Raw genomic sequence first — 22,660 nt, 5'->3', positions numbered from 1 at the left:
CTAAGAAACATGGTTTGCAGTTGCCAAGAGTGTATGGGATAGGGCACAAATCCATAACTTGTATGTATACGCAAACACGAGGAATTCTGCAGATGCTGGAAATTCAAGCAACACACATCAAAGTTGCTGGTGAACACAGCAGGCCAGGCAGCATCTCTAGGAAGAGGTACAGTCGACGTTTCAGGCCGAGTCCCTTCGTCAGTAGGGTCTCGGCCTGAAACGTCGACTGTATCTCTTCCTAGAGATGCTGCCTGGCCTGCTGCGTTCACCAGCAACTTTGATGTGTGTTACTTGTATGTATACAATGCCTTTAACTTGGCAAAACATCCAACCTGACCTTTGGCAGCATAGCTGCAACTGAGCCGTGATTCACTCCAATGATCTTCTCAAATAAGTTTACCCACTTTGAATCTTATTTCAATATCAAAAATAAGGGTAAGACACAGGGTAGAAGGCACCGTAGCGCAGTGGTTAACACAACACTTTAAAGTACGGGTGAACCAGGTTCAATTCCCACCGTTGCCTGTAAGGAGTTTGTATGTTCTCCCAATGACTGTGTGGGTTTCCTCCAGGTGCTCTGGTTTCCTCTCACAGTTGAAAGATGTGCCAGTTGGTAGGTTAATTGGTCATGGTAAAATGTCCCATGATTAGGTTAGGGTTAACTCGTTTGGTCTGCTGGGTGGCGTAGCTCAAAGGGCCAGAAGGGATGAACGAATTAATAAATAAATAAGTGTATGCTGGATGAAATGTGTATGAATTAATAACCATGTGTGTGCTGGAAATCTGAAATAAAAACAGAAATACTAGAAGCAGGTTGCACTCCAGATTTATTAGAGCTAAACTAATTGGTTTTCAGTGTATATACATATTGAGTGTGTTGTGCTTTGCAATATAGTGTTCAGTTGCTATTGGAATGAAATTACTTTTAATATACAGAATTAATTAAATGTGAATTCAACTTTCTCCTGCTATTTTTAGAGAACATCTCCCAACACTCCAAAATAAATAAGATTATTTTGTGCTTTCAATTAATTTAGGACTAATGTTCAGCTGCAATGATAAGTTGACCAGCTACTTACAAATGGGGCATGGTGTCTAATTTAGTGTCAAGCCTGTATTTGAATATTCAGAGAATATCAAAATAAATGTAAATATTTTATGAATGAAACCTCACACACTATATGGTTATCATGCATTAATCTGTAGTAAAGGGAACAAGTGAAGATTGATAGGAAGTATTCATACAGGTGTATAAAAGAATGTAGCAAACTGAAACAGAGAAAGATTGATTTTGCATACCATTAAATAGACACAAGATGCTTAAAAATTAATTTGCTGGTACTGAGCATGCTGTGCAGTAACTGCCGTCGAAATATTCTGTGTTCCATTGAAATGCCTGAATCGTGTAAGCGTTAGGTGATGATTCTGGATAAACAACTCAGCATTGCATTCTATATTACTGATGTAGCAATATGCTTGTCCCATTTTAGTAACTTCAATAAGTCATTGAAAGAAGATTAGCTTCTAGTGAACAGAGGCCTTACCTGGCCACAGTTGATACAGGTAATGATTGTCAGCTAACGGATGCACCAGGGACTGTCTTCCAGAGTTTGGACAGTATCTTGAAATTTATTGTCCAATTTTGTATCTGTGGTAACTGTAAGAGAGACATTGAATATGCAGAAAGCAAGCATGGTTGAAACACCTCTCAAAATGATGTAAGACCACTGTTCATGTTGCAGTAAAATGCTTGGAGGGCACTTGAGGGTGAGGGATTCTGAAACCTTGCTGTTGCAGAGTGGTTTGTATTAGTGCAGAGCCAATATGGAGAGTTGCCATCTGTCTATTTCTTGAGGGTGACGAGAAACTAATCAATACATAAATGTCCTACTGAAAATAAATGTATTGTTCCTTGCACATTAACAAGACCATCTGACTATGCAGTACATAGGGATAGTAATAATATACCCCTTCCGATAAAGTATAATTTTTTCAGGTAGTATAGAAAAAATAATCAGGGACTCTTGTCAGATAATATATGAGAATAGTACGGATTTTCTCACTTAAAGTGTACAATATATTGTAGAAATATCCACCATGTGAATAGTTTCATCATTGCACTGTTTACCTATTGGACATTAAAGATCCTGAGAAATGATTGGAAGAGCAGGGGTAGCTTCTGGTATGTTATACGGTATTTACCCTAAAGTCATTGTCAGCAAAAAAGAAACAGATTGTCTCGTATTTATCTCACTGCTTTTTATTGGATCGTGCTGTGCGCAAAATGACTGCTGCTTATTGCCTAAAAAGTAGTAGCGACTGCACTCAGTTGTCTGTGATGTATTTTAAAAAATCATGAAAGGTACTATATAAATGGAAGTATTTTTTATGAAATAGAAATGCATGACATTCACTGAAATTTTACAATCAATAGGTCTGCACTTTTATTCATAACATAAAGGAAAACAATAAAAGTAACTAAAAGAATAAGAAATGCAGTGAGCTTTGTTACAAGTTTTAGTATAATTGCTTCATTGGTAGCAAAATGAGTTCAATCTGGAGAAGCTGTAATCCATCAACTTCTAATAATATTCCATCCTCTTGCTGCTGATAATCTTCATCCAAAATTGGTTAATGACTTTTTTGACATCAATATCAGGCATGCAAACACCACTGCCATTGCTACAACTCCATCTCAGACATATTGTAAAATATTCCATTGCAATTCAAACCGAGAACTCTTTGGCGCAAAATGACTAATCAGCAAAGTTTTTATTGTTAACATGCGTCTACGGTGTTCAGCAGGACTTGTAGAGCAGTGCCAGCAGATGGATTTTGAATGGATCAATTTGGGTAAAATTTTCAACTTCACCAGTTCGACACTAAGTTTCGTTTTCATTTAAATCAATAGAATGAAAATCAAGTTGAGTGCCAGTCTTGATGCTGCAGTATACTGCTCAAACATGATTTGTGTTATTTGGGTCTCTGAAAAGCCAACTCTCATGCCAGAGTAATTGAGAAATTCACACATTCTTTAAGATTTAAACCTTTTAATGAACCCTGGAAGCTGGGCAGAGACCTAAAGAATTCTATGACAGCCGTTCACAGTTCATTTTCACATCAATAATTGCGCAATAATTGGCTGGCATGTTTACATACTTTAGTTGTGACAGCATTTCAAAAGTATTTCATTGTATGTTGATCACAATTGGCATGCCTTTATGGTGAGATAATGTATTGATTCAGCTGGTATTTCACTTAAGAATGCTCTCTCTGTCGTGTTTCTTTCTTCTAGTATTGAATGTAATGCAGCAGTCAGCCTGTCAAAATAGAGCATCTTTGAGTGTATTGAAGTATTGTTCCTGGTGTGGAAAGTTAATGTGGCATAAATAATTGGAGCAGTCTTCATTTTTAATATTTCAGTGCATTTATGGATGAATGTATTAAAAAAATTTTTGCATTCCTTGTAAAGCATTGCCTTCTCAAAAACTGACGCTCTGCTCCCTGTAATCAATGTAATGTTTGCAGTTTTGATAGTTCTACAATTTTCTGGATCATCACTTTTTTGCCTGTTCTGTTTCAGCAGAAGAGTACAGTGATGGTTCAGTAACTCAGTTTAGTTTTTGCTACTGTTCTGTATTGGAAGTCCATCTACAATTTGAGTATCCGGAGGGCTATAAGCAATTAAAATCTAGATTGCATTCAGTTTCGAATAATTTTACCACCCCAAGATACAGTATGTTGAGACCCTTCTTTGACCATTAGCAAATGATGTTATTCCATATCTGGTGCATGTATTGAATGCAAAACAGTTCTTGAAGTCTTGATACTGAAGAAAAACCACTGTGCTGAAGGATCACTGGCTCTACATTCAACAGAGTCATCTTGCTGGAATGAAGCCTTAGGGAGTGTTAAAGGTTGCTAACAACTGCTTCATTGTTACCTCTTGGTCAAACAGTTAAAAAATTTACAGCGCTGCCTTTTGCAATACTCTTTATATGTTTTCTGAGCATTATTGTCTGGATAGATACTGCTCATCGTAGTAAGTTCAGCAATTTTCTAGAGCTAATATTATAACTCATCAGCAGGGGCTCTTTGTGCTCCTTGCTTTGCATTTGTTCACTCAAAATTTACATAAAACATGCTTAAATGAAGATAAATTAACTACCACCTTAATTCTTCATATTATATTCTGCAACATTAGGTAACCAGTCTTCCAAATAAAACACCTGTTAAATAAGCCAATGCATGTTATCCTTCCCAAAGATTTTTAACATACAATAACAAAATCATTCCACAGATAAACTGAGTCACACAATGCCAGCCAGTGACACTGAGCACTCCTTAACGCTATCAGGTCAGTTGGTAGGACCACAATTAGAATTTGGTTGTGTTTTCAAACCTAGATGGTTGCTTCTAGAACAGATCCAGGAAAAAGGCAGCCCATTGCCAACATCTTAAGACTAATTGAAGATGACCACTTGCTAATGATTTCCAGATCCTGTTAATGAGTAACAAGAGTTTTTCAATCTCCCTTTTAAGTTTGAGCATACAGGAGGAGTGAGACTCAAACAGCATCTGGGATACAGTTCCTTTCAAATTTGCAGTGTTCATTTGTGTATTCTACTATTGTTAATTGCACAGTTTGGGGTTCATTGTGGATGTTTATGATTGGTGTCAAATAGTCTGCGGTGTTTGTAACGTAAGATTTTGTCTTTTAGTGAATACAAAGAAAGATTCTGAATCAGCTCCAGTGAAAGGTGGAACAATGACTGATCTAGGTAATGAATCATCTATTTGTCTATTTGTCTGTAATCCTACATCTCTCCACTTTAATATGTCTACCTCTATCTTTGTCACTTTTGGCCAGTTACTCACTTTCTCTCCTCATTACCTTCTCACTGTCTACCAATCTGTCCCTTGAATCATCTCATCTAAATTTTACCAGAAACAATACGTATCCCCTCAACTATAAATACCTGTTCACTTTCCTCCTTACTTACTTTGCTCTTTGTGATTTTCTTCGGAAAACACAGTGCCAAATTGCCAGATTTTGGTTCAAGCATGAATTTTATTAATCAGAGTCTTAAATTACATGCACAAGCTGAGACTACAAATAACACACAGGCTATACTCTTATCTATAACTTTACTGCAGAACTGAAACCACCAATTTTACAAAACCAACCATTCATTGATGAGCAAACCTTCATTTTCCAATAGCAGAGCAGCACAATACACATTGGCTGCCTGCTTAGGTGTTAATTTCATTAACCTTCATGCAAATTGTTTTGACCATTAAGTTGGTTTATCAGGACAACTTTAATTGCACCCAGTTAATATCTGTGGTAATGAAGATAATATGTGCAACATATTAAAGACTAAAACAAAAAATGAATTCTTAAATATTAATAGAAATGTTAACAGAATAATTATGATATGACAAGGAAAATATGTTGTCCTTTGAGCACCACCCTCTACAACCACCAGTGACAAAGAACATACAGCACAAACAGTGGTCAAACAACGTACAACACAAAATCTGGTCATGTGGCCTAGCACCTTGTGCTCACATCCTAAGGCAGCGGTCCCCAACCACCGGGCGGCAAAGCATGTGCTACCGGGCCGCGAGGAAACGATATGATTTGGCGATATGAGTCAGCTGCACCTTTCCTCGTTCCCTGTCACGCCCACTGTTGAGCTTGAATGCACGCGTCGTCCATGTCTGCGCGGGAAGGAGATAAACTCCTCGAGCTTGCAAATGATGGCGGGCTGAAAAGTATGTTTGACATAACATCTCTGCCAGCATTCTGGATCAAAGTCAAGGCTGAATATCCTGAGATGGGCACGAAAGCACTGAAAACGTTGCTTCCATTTCCAACATACCTCTGCAATGAATGCAACGAAAACTAAATTGCGGAATAGAGTGGACATAAGGAACCCCCTTCGAGTATCGCTGTCTCCCATCACCCCTCGATGGGACCGTCTTGTTGCAGGGAACAAGTATTCAGCCCAGGGCTCCCACTGATTCAGCAATATTAGTGTGTTGCAATGATTTTATATGTTCATACGGGGAAAATATGTGCTGTGTGTTTAATATCCAAACGTTACTTAAAATGTTATGATGCTATTGACTTATGTGACTTATATAACCATATAACAACTACAGCACGGAAACAGGCCATCTCTGCCCTCCTAGTCCATGCTGAACACTACTCTCACCTAGTCCCACCGACCTGCACTCAGCCCATAACTCTCCATTCCTTTCCTGTCCATATACCTATCCAATTTTTCTTTAAATGATAATATTGAACCTGTCTCTACCACTTCTACTGGAAGTTTGTTCAACATTTACTTCAAGCTCCCCTGTCCTCCCCTGATAATTGACTTATCACTATATTCATGCGAGGAAATTATGCGCTGTGTGTTTAATATTAAATTCATTAGATAAACCCTTTTAGAAATGAAATTGAGTGTATTAGCCACTTATCACCTATATTCCGGTCGTGATTAACACCCCCCCCCCCCCCCCCGCGAACAGAATCGCCAAAAACGATTTGTAGAAAAAAATCGGCACGTACATGCATGCGCACACAGGTGCCCGCTCAAGGCTTCATGGTCATGGTAGTTTTTCTTGGTGTAAACACAACATATTTGACTGCTACTTTTGTCCGTTGGCAACCCTTCCCTCCCCCCGCCCCCCCCCCCCCCCCGGTCAGCCGGTCTGCCAGAACATTGTCAATAATAAACCGGTCCACGGTGCAAAAAAGGTTGGGGACCCCTGACCTAAGGTATCAAAAGAAGTGACTTGAGTGAAAGTGAATGGATTTGTGAATGATCTGTCAAAATTCCCAAAATTTTGGAATATCCATAATAGATTGGGAAGTAGTAAATGTAGCATCACTACCTAAGAAAGGAAGTGGAGACGAAAGAGGGAACCATAAACCAATTAGGCAAACATCAGTTGCCAGCAAAATATGACTAATTATAATTAATGTTTATTTCAAGTAAGTATAGTGGCACTGCCTGGTTGTGACATGGCTCAGTACTGGCCCTCAATAACTCACAATTTAGATAAATGATAGATGAAAAGGTAGAATGTAGTGCCTGCAGATTTGCTGAAGAAATCAGTGCAGGTAGGTAAGTGAACCAATAGCAGTCTGCCCATCGTGAACATTTGTAAGCTTGACTCTGGAACCCCTGCAGAGCAGTGTACAAGGCAAACAGATATCAATGTGAGCATACGTCACAATGGTGATCCACTACTTCATGCGTAACCTATAAACCCTGTGCTCTGGCAGTTCTCATAGGCTGCCCTTTTGAAAGGATGCAGATCTTTAGAATAATGAGAATGCAACCAGATTCGTAGTATGAAATGCAAATTTTCAGGCTGCTAATATATTGTTTCTCCTCACCACACATCCTGCTTCACTGTGTAGTATGACGTAATGCTCTTACTCTCTTAAATGCATTATTTATAACATATCTGCCAGAATTCCAGCCAAGGAAGCACTTTTGACCTCTGTTTTCTGTTCCAGATGAGCAAGAGGATGATAATTTGGAAACTACAGGCAAGGTAAGAGTGTTGTTCACTCATAATTCATGTGCACTCTGTTAGTTCAAGATTAAAGATTGTTTGTGGTCATTCTTCAGAACACAAGTGTAAAGGAGATCAAAATGATTGTTACTCTGGATTCGATGCAGCATGAAAAACACAAGCATTAAAGAACACAAAAAAAAACAAAATAAAAGTAATCCTATAAAACACAATGTACAAGTAACATATACATAGAGTAATTGTATATACATACGAGGGGTGATTGATAAGTTCGTGGCCTAAGGTAGAAGGATTCAATTTTTGAAAACCTCGCACATTTATTTTTCAACATAGTCCCCTCCTACATTTACACACTTAGTCCAGCGGTCGTGGAGCATACGGATCCCTTCTTTGTAGAAGTCGGCGTCTTGGACCTCCAGAAAGGGGTCCACAGCATACGTTTGTGGCATAATGTAGAAGGAGATGAGTTATACAGCTCTCGTTACGTGCACATGCAGTTCAACTCTTTGAGTGATTATGCAGAAAGTTTGAAGTTAATAACCCATCTCCTTCTACCTTAGGCCACAAACTTATCAATCACCCCTGCTGTGGACCACTTTCTGGAGGTCCAAGATACCGACTTCTACAAAGAAGGCTCCGTATGCTCCGCGACTGCTGGACTAAGTGTGTAAATGTAGGAGGGGACTATGTTGAAAAATAAACCTGCCAGGTTTTCTAAAATTAACTCCTTCTACCTTAGGCTACAAACTTATCAATCACCCCTCCTAAGGTGACAGTGGTGCTAGACAGTTTGTGAACCCTTTAGAATTTTCTCTATTTCTGCACATAAGTCTTCACATAAGTCCTAAAAGTAGATAAAGATAACCCAATTAAATAAATAACATTAAAAATTATACTTGTTCATTTATTTATTAAGAAAAATGATCCAATGCTACATTTACTTGTTGGAAAAAGTATGTGAATCTTTGCTTTCAGTAACTGGTGTGACCCCCTTGTACAGCAATAGCTTCAACCAGACGTTTCCAGTAACTGTTGATCAGTCCTGCACAATGGCTTGGAGGAATTTTAGGCCTTACAAAACTGCTTCAACTCTGGGATATTGTTGGGTTTCCTTGCACGAGCTGCTTCCTTCAGATCCTTCCGCAGCATTTCTATAGGGTTAAGGTCATGACTTTGACGAGGCTATTCAAAAATGTGAAATTTCTTCAGCTTTAACCATTTTTTGGTAGATTGACTTGTGTGTTTAGGGTCACTGAAACATAGAAAAATTGAAAACCTACAGCACTATACAGGCCCTTCGGCCCACAATGCTGTGCCAAACATGTACTTACTTTAAAAATTACCTAGAGTTAACCATAGCCCTCTATTTTTCTAAGCTCCATGTACCTATCAAAGAGTCTCTTAAAAGACCCTATGGTATCTGCCTCCACCACTGTCGTTGGCAGCCCATTCCATGCACTAACCACTTCCTGCGTTTCAAAAAAAACTTAACTGACCTGTCTACAACCATTCTTGCCTTCTGTGGGCAAGCCAATTCTGAATCCACAAAGCAAGGTCCCCTTTGATCCCATGCCTCCTTACTTTCTCAATAAGCCTTGCTTGAGGTACCTTATCAAATTCCTTGCTGAAATCCATACACTACATCTACTGCTCGACCTTCATCAATGTGTTTAGTCTGCTTGCTGCATGACCCACTTTTTCTTGAGCTTCAGTTCACGGATGGATACCCTGACATTTTCCTGTAGAATTTGCTGATACAATTCAGAATTCATAGTTCCATCAATGATGGCAAGCCATCCTGGTCCTGAGCCAGCAAAGCAGGCCCAAATCATGACAATGCCACTATGTTTCACATGTGGGATGAGGTCCTTATGCTGAAATGCAATGTTTCCTTTTCACCAAATATAACACTTCTCATTTAAGCCAAAATGTTTTGTTTTGGACTCATCTGTCCACAGAACATTCTTCCAGTAGCTTTCTGGCTTATCCACATGGTATTTAGCAAACTTTAGATGGGCAGCAGTGTTCTTCTTGAAGAGTAGTGGCTTTCTCTTTGCAGTCCTGCTATGGACACCATTGTTGTTCAGTGTTTGCTTGATGGTAGACTCATGAATACTGACATTTGCCAATGCAAGAGAAGCCTGTAGCTCCTTGGATGTTACCCTGAGGTTCTTTGTGACCTCCTGGAATATGACATGCCTTGTTCTTGGAGTGATTTTTGTTGGTCGACCACTTCTGGGGGGAGTAACAACAGTGTTGGATTTCCTCCATTTGTACACATCTGCCTGACTGGATTAGTGGAGACCAAACTCTTTAGAAAAGGTTTTGTATCTTTTTCCAGCCTGGTGAGCATCAACAACTTTTGTTTGCTGCGATCCTCACAAATCTCCTTTGATCAAGGCATGGCACACTTCCAAAAACCTGTGTGGTGAAGATCCAGGTTTATGATCTTTAAATAGGGCAGGGCCTCCCATTCTCACACCTGATTGTCATCCCACTGATTTAAACACCTGACTCTTATTTCCCCTTTAAATGAACTGATAATCCAAGAGGTGCACATATTTTTCCAACAAGTACGTGTAATGTTGATCATTTTTCTCAATAAATAAATGAACAAGTATGATGTTTTTTGTTATTTATTTAATTGGGTTTTCTTTAATTAATTTTAGGACTTGTGTGAAGATCTGATCATACTTTAGGCCATATTTATGCAGTAATAGAGCAATAAACTACATTTATTTACAGCCCAACACATCCTTTAAAAGAACCCACAAGTTTTTAAAATTTAGTTTCTTTAAAATGAAGCTGAGATGAGTAGAAGCAGGCTTGCTGGCTCCTTGTTCAGACCAAGGAGTGAGTGGTGGAAGTAATTTATTTATGCTGAGGCAGAGACCAAGGTGAACAAGCTGAATTGAAGGGTAAGACAACTGGCCACAAAGATATAAATGCAGAAATGTGTGAAGTAAGTTTCTCTATATCAAAGTAACGTGAGCAGGGGGGTGGGGTGGTATGACCAGGTGAGGAGAAGGAAAGGGGTGAGAGTATAACCAAAAAGGGAAATGGAAAAAGGGTGGGGGGAGAAGTTACTGAGGTTAGAGAAATCGATGTTCATGTCTTAGGTTGGAGGCTACCCAAAAGTAATATGAGATGTTGCTCCTCCAGCCTAAGTTTGGCCTCACCTCATTTTGGAAGTAGTGGAGGTCATGGACAGACATGCCAGAATGGGAATGAGAAGTTGAACTGAAATGGGTAGCCACCGGGAGTGACGAAATAGGAGGTATACTTTTCTCCGTGAAAGGTACTGGCCAACATTCAGTCACAATTGGATTAGGTTGTTCTAGTTTTCCTGTTGTTTTAGCCATAACTCTAAATGTGTTAAGTTCCTTTGTTAAGTTGTCTGTTGATGGTAATGTATTGTGGTCCAAAATTGTAAGAGGTGAGGACTTTCCAGATTGCATTTGATGGTCAGTTGTGCTTTTCTGCACCAGGACGAGGAAGATGTTTCTGCTGGAAACAAAGGGGAACAAACAAAGAATCCCGATTTACATGAAGACAATGTTACAGAGCAGACTCACCATATCATTATACCCAGCTATGCAGCCTGGTTCGACTACAACAGGTACACCTGAGGCAGTTGGTGCTTTTATTTGTTATGTGGAGGTTAGCATATATTATTGTGATGAATAATGATCTGTTACAATGTATTGAAATTACAGTGTAATTTCTCCCATCCTAAACCTTGCTTGAAGGAGGACAAGATGAAAGTAATCAAGCTAAAGTAAAGTTTAGATATTGTACTTAACCTTGGGAATTTCCCTCATTTCAGAATTTACTTTCGGATATAATCTGTTCAAAACCAGAGTACATGCAATTAATAAAGTGAAAACTTCAGTAATCTAAATTTGAATTCTTAGTTATCAGCAGACATAAAAAAAACTCCACGTTTAAATTGAGAAGATTGCCATGGGGCTTCCATTGGAAGATATAATTATACCTTTTTGGGAAGCCCAACTGTACAGAGCAGTAGTCAACAATTTTAAGAAAATCTCAATTATTGTTGTTGTTATTCTCAATAGCGTCCATGCCATTGAGCGTCGAGCTCTCCCAGAATTCTTCAATGGGAAAAATAAATCCAAAACCCCGGAGATGTAAGTATTTAGTTAATAGATAAATCGTTGTGGTTTCTAAAGAACATATTAATTAGCTAAGACTGGTTTCCAGGCCTGCAATTCATTTGAGGACTTCAAATAGAATGAATAATGAAACATGAATGAAATTAAATGGCATGACACCAATTCACCAGTTTGTAACTATCCCATTTCAGTGTGTCATTATATGAAGTTCAAAGTAAAAGACACAAAACTAATTAGGTTCTGCTGTGCATGTATTTTTCATTTAATTACAGCAATACTACAAGAGTGGGTATTCAGGTATCAAGTCCTCATGAATAAGAGTCCAAAGTGCAATTTTGTTTCTTTTATTAATATCCTGACTGTCGCCACTGAAACTTTAAAGTTGCATAAGCTTGTTCTATTCAAAGTAGCATGATGTCAGGGTAGTGGTATAAGGCGGTATATGGTGGTGCAGCACTTAGTGTCCCAGGTTTGATCCTAACCTTCGGCAATCACTTCGTGGAGAAGAGGCATTCTCCTCATGACCATGTTTCTTCCCACTGCCCAAGTACATGTTGGTGGGTTAAATTCCCACCGTAAATTACCCTTTAGTGTAGGTAAGTGACAGAAGAATCAAAGAGAGAGTTCATGGGCATGTGAGAGAAAATAAGTTGCTGGGAAACAAGAGAAAAGGGAACGGTACTGATGGGATTGCTCTGCTGGGAGCGAGCATGGACCTGATGTGCTGAATGTCTTCCTGTTTCACAATAAGTTTGAATTGAACAGGTTAGATATCATCTTGAGAGGAACGCGGCAATTTACACCTTCTCAAGCATGGACAACATTTTAAAGTATTTATTGGTCAGCATAAAGCACAAGACAAGCCCAGTTGCTAGCACCTTGATTCCACAATCTGGGTAGTGGTGTAGCGGTAACATTGTTTAATAAGCAAACAACATATTCCATATTTTGATACCAATAAATCCCAAGATGTCATCAATACACAGAATTTGCCTCCTGACTGGTCTTGGGGGTAGGGGGGAGCTTATGAAACCATGCTATTTACAGAGCTAATGATCAAGCTGCATTCTTTGTCCTCATTGGAATCTGAGATCTCAGATGCAATCTTATGTGTGCCTATTTCTGTGGAGGTGAGGTCAGGTTCATGGTCACCTCAGCTTCTTGGAATCAGGGCCATATCAAAGTCATGTTGCTGCTGATGTCATCACCTTTCAATTTGCTGCTTACTGCAATATTAAGGAGGTCAGCCAAACTCCATATGTATTGCTATAGTCTATCACATAATGTATTCTGAACATACAATTACCACTTTCAAAGGGAGACATTATAATTTAACTGAAAAATTATTTTATTGGTTCAAATTAATAATAAATGAAGCTGAGTAAGGACAAGTACCTCTTGCAGCTAAAAGATAAGAGATAGGTGGGTAGGCTTTTCATTTGACATCAGGCATTGAATTTCTGCCGACTCAGAGCAATCCCATTTCCCAGTATTTTTCTCAATAACCTATTGTATCTCATATTAATGGTTTAGCACAGACTAGATTGGTGGAAGGGCCTGTTTCTGTGCTATAGTGTTTTATAACTCTATTCCCATCAACTCCCCCCAGATTCTCCCACTCATGTTCACACTAAGAGCATTTACCGGTGGCCAAATCACCTACCGACTTGCATGTCTTTGGGATGTGGGAGGAAATTGGAGCACCCAGGGCAAATTACATCACAGAACAAACCAATGAAGAAGCTGAAATAGATTCAAGTGGGTTAGTTGACTCGATATTTCCCACATACGAATTGGTGAAAGATGAGTTCATATGACAAGGAATCTAAGTTACATACTAACTTGGTTAATTTCAATCTGCAGAGGCTGTGCTGCGGTGTTGCAGAGTACCCTGTGCAAGCTGGTTCTAAAGTACTGGGACAGATGTGGTTAGACTTATGAAGTCTCTTAATGGTGATGTTATTTTAAAATTGATGGTTCAACTATCTTTTTAATCCTGTTCTTCCCCAGTTACCTTGCCTATCGTAATTTCATGATTGACACGTACCGTCTGAATCCACAGGAGTACCTCACGTCAACAGCATGTCGCCGGAATCTGGCAGGAGATGTCTGTGCAATAATGAGGTATGTAATAAACAAGAACTGTTAACATCTATTTAAAGAACGTTGTAATCCCATGTAAAGCTAACAGATTACTGTGAAAACCCAACTGGTTCATTAATGTACTCAGGAAGTCACTAATGCACTGAAGGAAATCTGTGATGTGGTCCATTTTGAAACTAGCCCAGGACAGCTATGATGAGGACAAAACGATAACCTACTTCTTATTGGACTGTGCATTTGCAAAGGAGGTCTGGAAAAGGATGCAAACTCTTGTCACGGTTTATCCCAGCTGTGTAACGGATCATTGGTCTATTGGCTGTATTCAAGGATGCATACCAAGAGAACCATCAAGTAGTACTGAATGATTATCACACACTCTGGTCTTCCTGCAAAACAAGATGCCTTTGCAGGGAATGCTGCAGCTTGGCGCTTTCCAGGCTGCTAGAGTACATGCTTAACGAAACTTGGTTCAGCCAACACAAAGAATTTGTGAGGAAGGACTATAGTCTCTAGTCCTACCACCACTAGATATTAAGGGGCTAAACTCAGTGGAATAGCATTTCAAAGAGTTGTTGTATGTGCCGTGGATGTGGCCTCTTCCAAAGCGACCACATTAGTGACAATGCTGCATTGTACATAAAATGTGTGAACACAACAAATATATGGACTTAATAACACAAATGAATATATAAATGGAACACCATGAATTGCAAAGAAAACCATGCATTACTTTTGTATTTCTTATATCTTTATGAGTAAAGTTTATTTTTCAAATAAAAAATACCAAAAGGCTGCTGAAGAGTTTATTCAGCATGGAAGTATAACTGGATCATTGAATGTTACAACTTTATCAACTAGATCAGATGGATAGTCATCCTGCTACCTTTGTCAAATATCTTATCCTAAAGTAATGTAAATCTTCTCCAAGACACAATAAAACTCCTCAACAACCCCTGTTGTGTAAACTGTGTAAAACTTACACAAAAGTGTGACCAGAACACAGCATTAAGAAGTAACATGTTCAGATATTTGTGTGCTTAAGTACAGCTATGCAAAAATGAGCACATGTAATGTAAAGCAGTACTTTCCCTGCTGAGATCTGAAATTCTCTTCCTAAATTAGGCTTTCCATGTTACCTTGCACAGTAGCACAGGAAATATACTTTTTAATGCCTTTTAACTATCCAGTAATTGTTTCACAAACTTGGTTGTTCGTCAAATTTATGCTAGCTACTTCCTCCTTCATGATAGTTGTTTCACACCTTGATGAATTATATCTGTTTGTGGCTGCACAAAGACACATACTAAATCAATAAATCTAGCATTTATTTTGATATTTCTTGGTTGTCTGCAGGGTACATGCTTTTCTTGAGCAATGGGGACTTATTAATTACCAAGTAGATGCAGAGAGTCGACCAACACCTATGGGTCCTCCCCCAACGTCACATTTCCATGTGCTTGCAGATACACCTTCTGGCCTCGTGCCTCTTCAACCCAAAGCTCCACAGGTCAGTCTTTGTAAACATGAAAGTTTCCAGGGATATAAAGCGGAGGGCTGTACGCTTTGGTTAATATCTTAATGAAACTAGTTCGGTTTAGACCCATCTGCTGGCATTTTGAATGGGTTTGGAAACTGATCAAAATGCATTCTTGGTACAAACATTTTAAAGCAAGTGGAAAAATTTGGAAATTTGCATTAATTTGTTATAATTTTGGCAGACATCTGCATCCCAGCAAATGCTTAATTTTCCTGATAAGAACAAAGAGAAGGCTCCTGATATGCAGAATTTTGGACTACGTACAGATATGTATGCAAAGAAAAATATTCCTTCTAAGGTAAGCCAGTGTTTCAAGCTGATCCAAGATTTGCATTCATCTCCTCTAATGATTTGTCACTTAATTAGCTGGATATTGAGAGGAGGAAAGGGACCCATGGGTCCATTTTCCCCCAAACATGCCCCATAAAAGCTGGTTTTTCGTCTTTCATATAAAAGCTAGTTTTTCGTCATTCATATGAGTTAAATTAGCCGGCGGGTGGTATAGTGCCATCTGCACCTGACTTCAAGGCCAATGGTTGTAGGTTCAAATCCAGCCGGCTCCTTGCACGCTTTCCAGCTGTGCTGGGTTGAGTGTGCTAGCAACTCGGCCTCATGAAAAAACAGACAAAAAATGCTGCTGAAATGGCAAGCTTGCTGTCCAATGCACCACAGGGCGCGGAAAGGAACAACAATGAGTGGAATTGGTACTTAATTCATACTAATTTCTTGTAAGGACCTTTAGAAAGAGTTTTAACAAATGAGTATTCTTAGTCTTATTGTTTTAAAGATGGAAGTTTGGTCTACAGCCTTATAGGTGTATTTCTGTGCTCTGTTCTATACGTTTTATAGAATCATTCAGTCTCAGACACAAGCTATTTTGTCTGCAGCGTTTGAGTCTTTTGGAAGAGCAGCAGAAGATTGCCTCAAGTTTAACCAACATTTCTCTCTTTTTGCCAAAAATAAACCACATACTCAGCACTAGCAAGTCAGGCAGCATCTGAGGGGAGAGAAACAGTGTTGCTATTTCAGGTCAATGACCTTTCATCTGAATTAGAAAAAAATATAAGTAAAACAAATTTTAAATTGCGGAGATACTGGGGGTGGGGTGGAGAATATGGAGATTGAAACCAAGAGCGATTGAATGGTATGTGGTGGTTGTGCCAACTGAAAGAAAGTGGTAGAGGCTGATGAACAACAAAAGATGTGTTGAGAGGAAATCTAAATAGATGAATAAAGCCTAACATTTCCAGAAGGGAGTAAAAAAGCTGAATACTAGAATGTGAAGCACAAGGCTGGAACAACTGATTACCTGAAATTATTGAATGCAGTGAATGAGGAATGTACCTGTTTTGAAAATAAGGTGCTGTTCCCCAAGCTTGTGTAATTAGCAGTTTGTGGGATCTTGCTTTATACAAATTAAATGCATGATAAGTGTTTTAGCATTTCAAGGTAACATTATTTTGAATCCTCCTTTGGTGCTTTGGAGTGGTAGTGTCCATAAAAATGGGAAATTACCCTGACTATGTGCTCATTTTACTTCTACTTTCTACCCCAGAGTAAAGCAGCTGCTAGCGCTACACGAGAGTGGACTGAGCAGGAGACACTTTTACTGCTTGAGGTAAGCATGCGGGCTTCTAATTCAGGGCATTTGCTGTGAGTTAATCTAAAAACAGTTAAATTTCATTCTGGTCATAAAGCACTTCAAAGTTCAAAGTGCATTTATTATCAAGTATGTACACCATATACAACCTTGCGATTCATCTCCTTGCAGGCAGCCACAAAACAAAGAAACACAATAGACCTCACTAAAAAAAAGCCTACATAACAAAGACTGTAAGACACCCAATCTGGGGGGGGGGGGGGGGGAGAAAACTCTCTCGGAGTAGTGAGCTGAACACCGGTTCTTTGTTCACTCTCGGCCTCAAACCCTTGATCTTTTAAATCTGGCTCGCCGCTTAAATTGGCAAAACATAGGTCTGTTTTCACTCTTGGGAATGGGCCTCATAATTTTGATGTGGCCAAAAGTTTCAGTCCGGCCCAAGTCCGGACCTGCATTCTCAAGAGTTCAGTTTACTAAATCCTTCAGGATGCCACAACAACTTCCAAAAGGAAATTACAGGCTGAGGATTGCAGTGATCATAGTCCAGAAAAAGTATAAATAATAGAATAGTTGTACATTTGTTTGCTGCCCACATAATATTGCTGTAACTCAACAACGCCATCTCCTGCCTTAGCGTGGTATTTTCTATACTATCATTGTTGCTTATCTGTTCCTTGCCTACCACATTAATAGTGACACTGCTCCTTCCAATCTTGCTCAGCAGGATATTAAAAAAAAACTGACTTCCTTCTAGTTGCCGATTTACCATCCTGTTAGTTGCATGATCCAATGACAATAATGTTGTTTAATCACAGCACACTTGATTAATCACAGTTTATTAAAAAGAGCTCAGAATTTCTAAATTACATTCAGTAGAACTTTTTTTAACTAGCATGTAACAAACCCAGAAAAGGAGTATATGTGAGAGGTGGCACTCGTACTCCTTTTTCTGGCACCAATGGAGTGCCAGTGCAGTGTAGTTGTTAGTGTGACGCTATTACAGTTCGGGTCGTTGGAGTTTGGAGTTCAGTCCTGGCAGCCATTAAGACCTAGGAGCAGAATTCAGCCATTTGTGCCACCATTACATCATGGCCGATTTATTATCCCTCTCATCCCCATTCTCCTGACTTGTTCCTGTAACCTTTGACACCCTGATTAATCAAGAACCTATCAACCTCTGCCTTAAATATATACCCAATGAATTGGCCTGCACAGCTGTCTGTGGCAAAAAATACCACAGATTCACCACGAAATTTTTCCTCATCTCTATTCTAAATGGACGTCCCTCAATCCTGAGGCTGTGCCATCTGGTCTTAGACTCCCCCACTAGAGGAAACATCTCCACATCCACTCTATTTAGACCTTTCAATATTTGATATGCTTCGATGAGATCCCTCCCTCATTCTTCTAAACCGCAACAAGTACAGGCCCAGAGCATCAAACACTCCTCACATAACACTCCTCACATTTCCCCAGTGGGCTCAACCACAAGCTGCTCTAAAAAGCCATCTTGCTGAAATTCTACAAATTCCCCATCTTGGGTTACAGCCTTGCTAGTGTTCTCTTCCAGACAATTTGGTCAGCTTCTGTCTCATGCCTCTGTAAATCCTTTTACTTCACTGTAATACTGATACATCTGACTTTTGCTTCTCGCTCTCAAACTGCCGAGTGAATTCTATCATATTATGATCCTTTACCTTAAGTTCCAAAATCAAATCTGGTTCATTACACAACCTCCATTCCAGAATTGCCTTTTCCCCAGTGGGCTCAACCACAAGCTGCTCTAAAAAGCCATCTTGCTGAAATTCTACAAATTCCCCATCTTGGGTTACAACACGTACATGATTTTTCCAGTCAACCTACAGTACATATTGAAATTCTCCATGACTATCCTAGCATTGCCTTTTCTATCTCCTCGTAAACATGAGGAAATCTGCAGATGCTGGAAGTTCGGGCAGCGCACACGGAAGGTGCAGGTGAACGCGGCAGGCCGGGCAAGATCTGTGGAAGGGGGTGCAGTCGACGTTTTGGGCCGAGACCCTTTGTCTTCTCCTATCATTTTGGATTCCCCCCTCCCCCCCCACCACTTTCAAATCTTTTACTATCTCTTCTTTCGGTTAGTCCTGATGAAGGGTCTTAGCCCGAAACATCGACTGTAACCCTTCCTATAGATACTGCCTGGCCTGCTGCATTCACCAGCAATTTTTATGTGTGTTACTCATATGTAACCCTTTCATTTCTGGGATCATTCTCATGAACCTCCTCTGGGCTTACTTCAATGTCAGCACATTCTTTCTTAGATAAGAGACCCAAAACTAATCACAATACTCCAAGTGAGGCCTCACCAATGCCTTATAAAGCCTCAGCATTACATCCTTGCTTTTGTACTCTAGTCCTCTTGAAATGAGTGCAAGCATTGCATTTGCCTTCCTTACTACTGACTCAACCTGCAAGTTAAACTTTAGGGAATCCTGCATGATGTCCCAAGTCCCTCTGCACCTCTGATTTTTGAATTTTCTCCCCATTTACAAAATAGTCCACATCTTTAGTCCTTCTGCCAAATTGCATGACCATGCATTTCCCTACATTATATCCCATCTGCCACTTCTTTGCCCAATCCCCCAATCTCTCTTTTTGCAGACACCCTGCTTCCTCAGCACTATATGCCCTTCCACCTATCTTCGTATCATCTGCAAACTTGGCCATCAATTTCTTCATCCAAGTTGTTGATAAGCAATGTGAAAAGAAGTGGTCCCAACACCAACCCCTGTGGAAACCAGTAGTCACCAGCAGCCAACCAGAAAGTGCCTCCTTTATTCCCACTCTTTACTTCCGGCCTCTGTAAGGGGTCTTTGTGCATCCTCCCTGTGGAATGCATGGGTTTTCCCCAGGCGCTCTGGTTTCCTCCTCCGATCTAAAGATGCACTGGGTAGGTTAATTGGTCATTGTAAATTGTCCCGTGATTAAATTAGGGTTAAAATGGGGTTTTTGGGGATTGCCAGGCAGTGCATCTCTAAGGACCAGAAGGGTCAATCTATATTAACAGTTTGGATGAAGGGACTGAGTGTAATGCAACCAAATTTGCTGATGAGATAGGTAGATTAGCAAGTTGTCAGGAGAATGCAAAGAGCTTCTTGTTGTATTAACAAGTTGGCAAATGGAGTTTATTGTAGGGGGGAACTATAGGAAGGAAGAATGAAAAGGCAAATGGTAATGGAGTGAGACTACAAAATGTTTAACTACAAAGGGATCAAGTACATAAAATACAAAGTGAACCCTGCATATTGTGGAACTCCTAGAAAATGGACAACATTGAGCAAATGTATCTTAGCATGTTACCTCTCTCATTCTTCACTGCCTGTTATAGAAGTTCCTAGCTCAGTGGCCTTAATAAAAATTGTAATTCCAAGCAAGCAATTAGAATTACAAGATAGTAAGCAATTCTGCACTGCCAGCATAACATGGTTTCTACGGCATTCATCTAATCTGTTTACAGTCATGTGTTTCATTGCAGTGAGGCTATAAGTTTTTAAGGTGTGTGCCTTATTCAATATCGCATCCTGATCAATGTTTTGCTGAAGCAAATGCAATCGAGGTTTAGGGTGTGCAGTAATGCCATCAGCCATCGCATCAGTATGCTTTACCTCTGCAGAATGAAGGATGTTATTTGCCCTAAATGAGAATCCTAGTGCTGTGAAAAGTGCATCAAATAATACACAAATGGAAACTAGGCCCATGTCCCTGATGTTTGACACTATTTTGCTTTCTACATTTAATCACACATTGCTCTGTGACGACACTGGTGCAAGCTGTATGGGTCCTAATGCCCTTCCCTTGGACAACGTCGGTGTCGTGGAGAGGGGAGACTTGCAGAATGGGAAACTGCTGGTCTTCCATACAACCTTGCCCAGGCCTGCGCCCTGGAGGGTGAAGACTTTCTAGGTGCAGATCCATGGTCTCACAAGACTAACGGATGCCTTTTAATGTCCTAGCATGACATCACAGTATCCTTTGTTTTGGCTAAAGTCTGGCTGCTGGAAAACAGCTCCCTTTCAGTTTGAGTGCATGCAGATGCCTTCCCTTATATAGACAGGCAAAGCATTGCTACCCATGGCCAATTGAAGGTGTAGTTAGGGATGGATGACTTTAGAGCATGGGTGATTATAGTGTTTGAGAAGCTAATGTGTGAGTTTAATAGGATCACTTTGTGAAAGGGCATAACAATATCCTGAACATTTACACCAACAGTCCACAGGTATATTTGTGGAGATATTGCAGACTGTTTCAAGAAACATAAGATTGTGATAGTAGGTGATTTGAACTATTGGCTGGGACTCCAGGGCTGGATGGGAAAGAGCTTGTCAAATATGTTCAGGAAAGTTTCCTTTATTCATTTGTAGAAGTCCCAACTAGAGACAGTGTGATACTAGATCTCCTATTAGGGAATGAAACAGGGCAGGTGACAGAACACTGCCTCTAGTGATCATAATGCCATTATACTTTATACTTTATTGTTGCCAAACAATTGATACTAGAACGTACAATCATCACAGCGATATTTGATTCTGCGCTTCCCACTCCCTGGATTACAAATATTAAATATTAAAAATAGTAAAAATTAGTAAATATTAAAAAATTAAATTATAAATCATAAATAGAAAATAGAAAAATCGAAAGTTTCAAGGTGAGTATGGAAAAGGATAGGTCTGGTCCTCGGGTTGATAGTCTAAATTGGAGAAAAGCCAATCTTGATAGTATCAGAAAGGATCTGGGACGGCACAGTTGTGTTGTGGTTTGCACAATGCTTTACACTACAGAGAGCTTGTACATTCTCCCTGTGGCCACATGAGTTTCCTCCAGCTGCTCTGGTTTCCTCCCACAGTCCAAAGATGTACTGATTGGCAGGTTATTTGGTCATTGTAAATTGTCCTGTGATTAGGCCGGGATTAAATCAGGATTGCTGGGCCTATCCATGCTGTATCTCAATAAATAAATAAAGTGTGGGTTTGGACAGATTGTTTTCTGGCAAAGGTGTTAAGTGCGAGGCATTCAAAGCTCAAATTCTGAGAGTACAGAGTTTTTATGTTCCTTTTAGAATAAAAGGCAAGGCCATCAGGTTTAGTGAAGCTTGGTTTTCAAGAGACATTGAGGCCCTGGTTAGGAAAAAGGAGGAGGTGCATAGCAGGGAAAGGCATGTAGGAGCAAATAAGGTACTTGTGGAGTATAAGAAATGCAAGAGAATACTTAAGGAAATCAGGAGGACTAAAAGAAGGCATGAGGTTACTCTAGCAGAAAAGGTGGAGAAGAATCTTAAGGGCTTCTACAGATACAGTGCCTTATAAAAGTACTCAGCCACCTACCCTTTGTTCACATGAGCATTAGAACCAGGGATTTTGATCAATTTAACTGAGAATTTATATTTGTGAATCACATGCTCTTTTTTTCACAGTAGAGCCCAAAAAATAAGGAAAATTGTAAAGCATGAATAACTAAAAATCTAAAAAATGAAATATCAATAGTTCAGAAGTATTCATCCCCCTTTGTCCAGTACTTAGTTGAACCACCTCTTACAATTGTTACAGCCAGTCATCTCTTTAGATTAGCTGTGCACAACATGATGGAGCAAGATTTGTCCATTCCTCCTTGCAAAATTGTTCAAGCTGTGCCAGGAGCAGTGGCGGGCAGTAATCTGGAGGTCTTGCCAGAGATGTTCGATCAGGGTTAAGATCA

General features: G+C 39.7%; 1 protein-coding gene across 4 annotated transcripts in view; it reads left to right on the top strand.

The window, feature by feature from the left end:
• Positions 1 to 22,660, top strand: part of LOC140191770 (SWI/SNF complex subunit SMARCC2-like) — a 127,065-nt gene that overhangs the window by 70,220 nt on the left and 34,185 nt on the right. For all 4 annotated transcript variants that reach the window (XM_072249495.1, XM_072249493.1, XM_072249494.1 and 1 more), the window contains exons 12-19: positions 4,722 to 4,781; positions 7,538 to 7,575; positions 11,046 to 11,176; positions 11,634 to 11,705; positions 13,701 to 13,814; positions 15,147 to 15,300; positions 15,512 to 15,628; positions 16,886 to 16,948. In XM_072249495.1, coding sequence (XP_072105596.1) covers positions 4,722 to 4,781; positions 7,538 to 7,575; positions 11,046 to 11,176; positions 11,634 to 11,705; positions 13,701 to 13,814; positions 15,147 to 15,300; positions 15,512 to 15,628; positions 16,886 to 16,948 — 749 coding nt within the window. The remainder of the gene's footprint in view (positions 1 to 4,721; positions 4,782 to 7,537; positions 7,576 to 11,045; positions 11,177 to 11,633; positions 11,706 to 13,700; positions 13,815 to 15,146; positions 15,301 to 15,511; positions 15,629 to 16,885; positions 16,949 to 22,660) is intronic.

The sequence above is a fragment of the Mobula birostris genome, chromosome X, assembly GCF_030028105.1.
Source record: "Mobula birostris isolate sMobBir1 chromosome X, sMobBir1.hap1, whole genome shotgun sequence".
NCBI classification, from domain to species: domain Eukaryota; kingdom Metazoa; phylum Chordata; class Chondrichthyes; order Myliobatiformes; family Myliobatidae; genus Mobula; species Mobula birostris.
The sequence above is the reverse complement of the archived record's forward strand: the minus strand, read 5'-3'. Positions and strand labels throughout refer to the sequence as shown.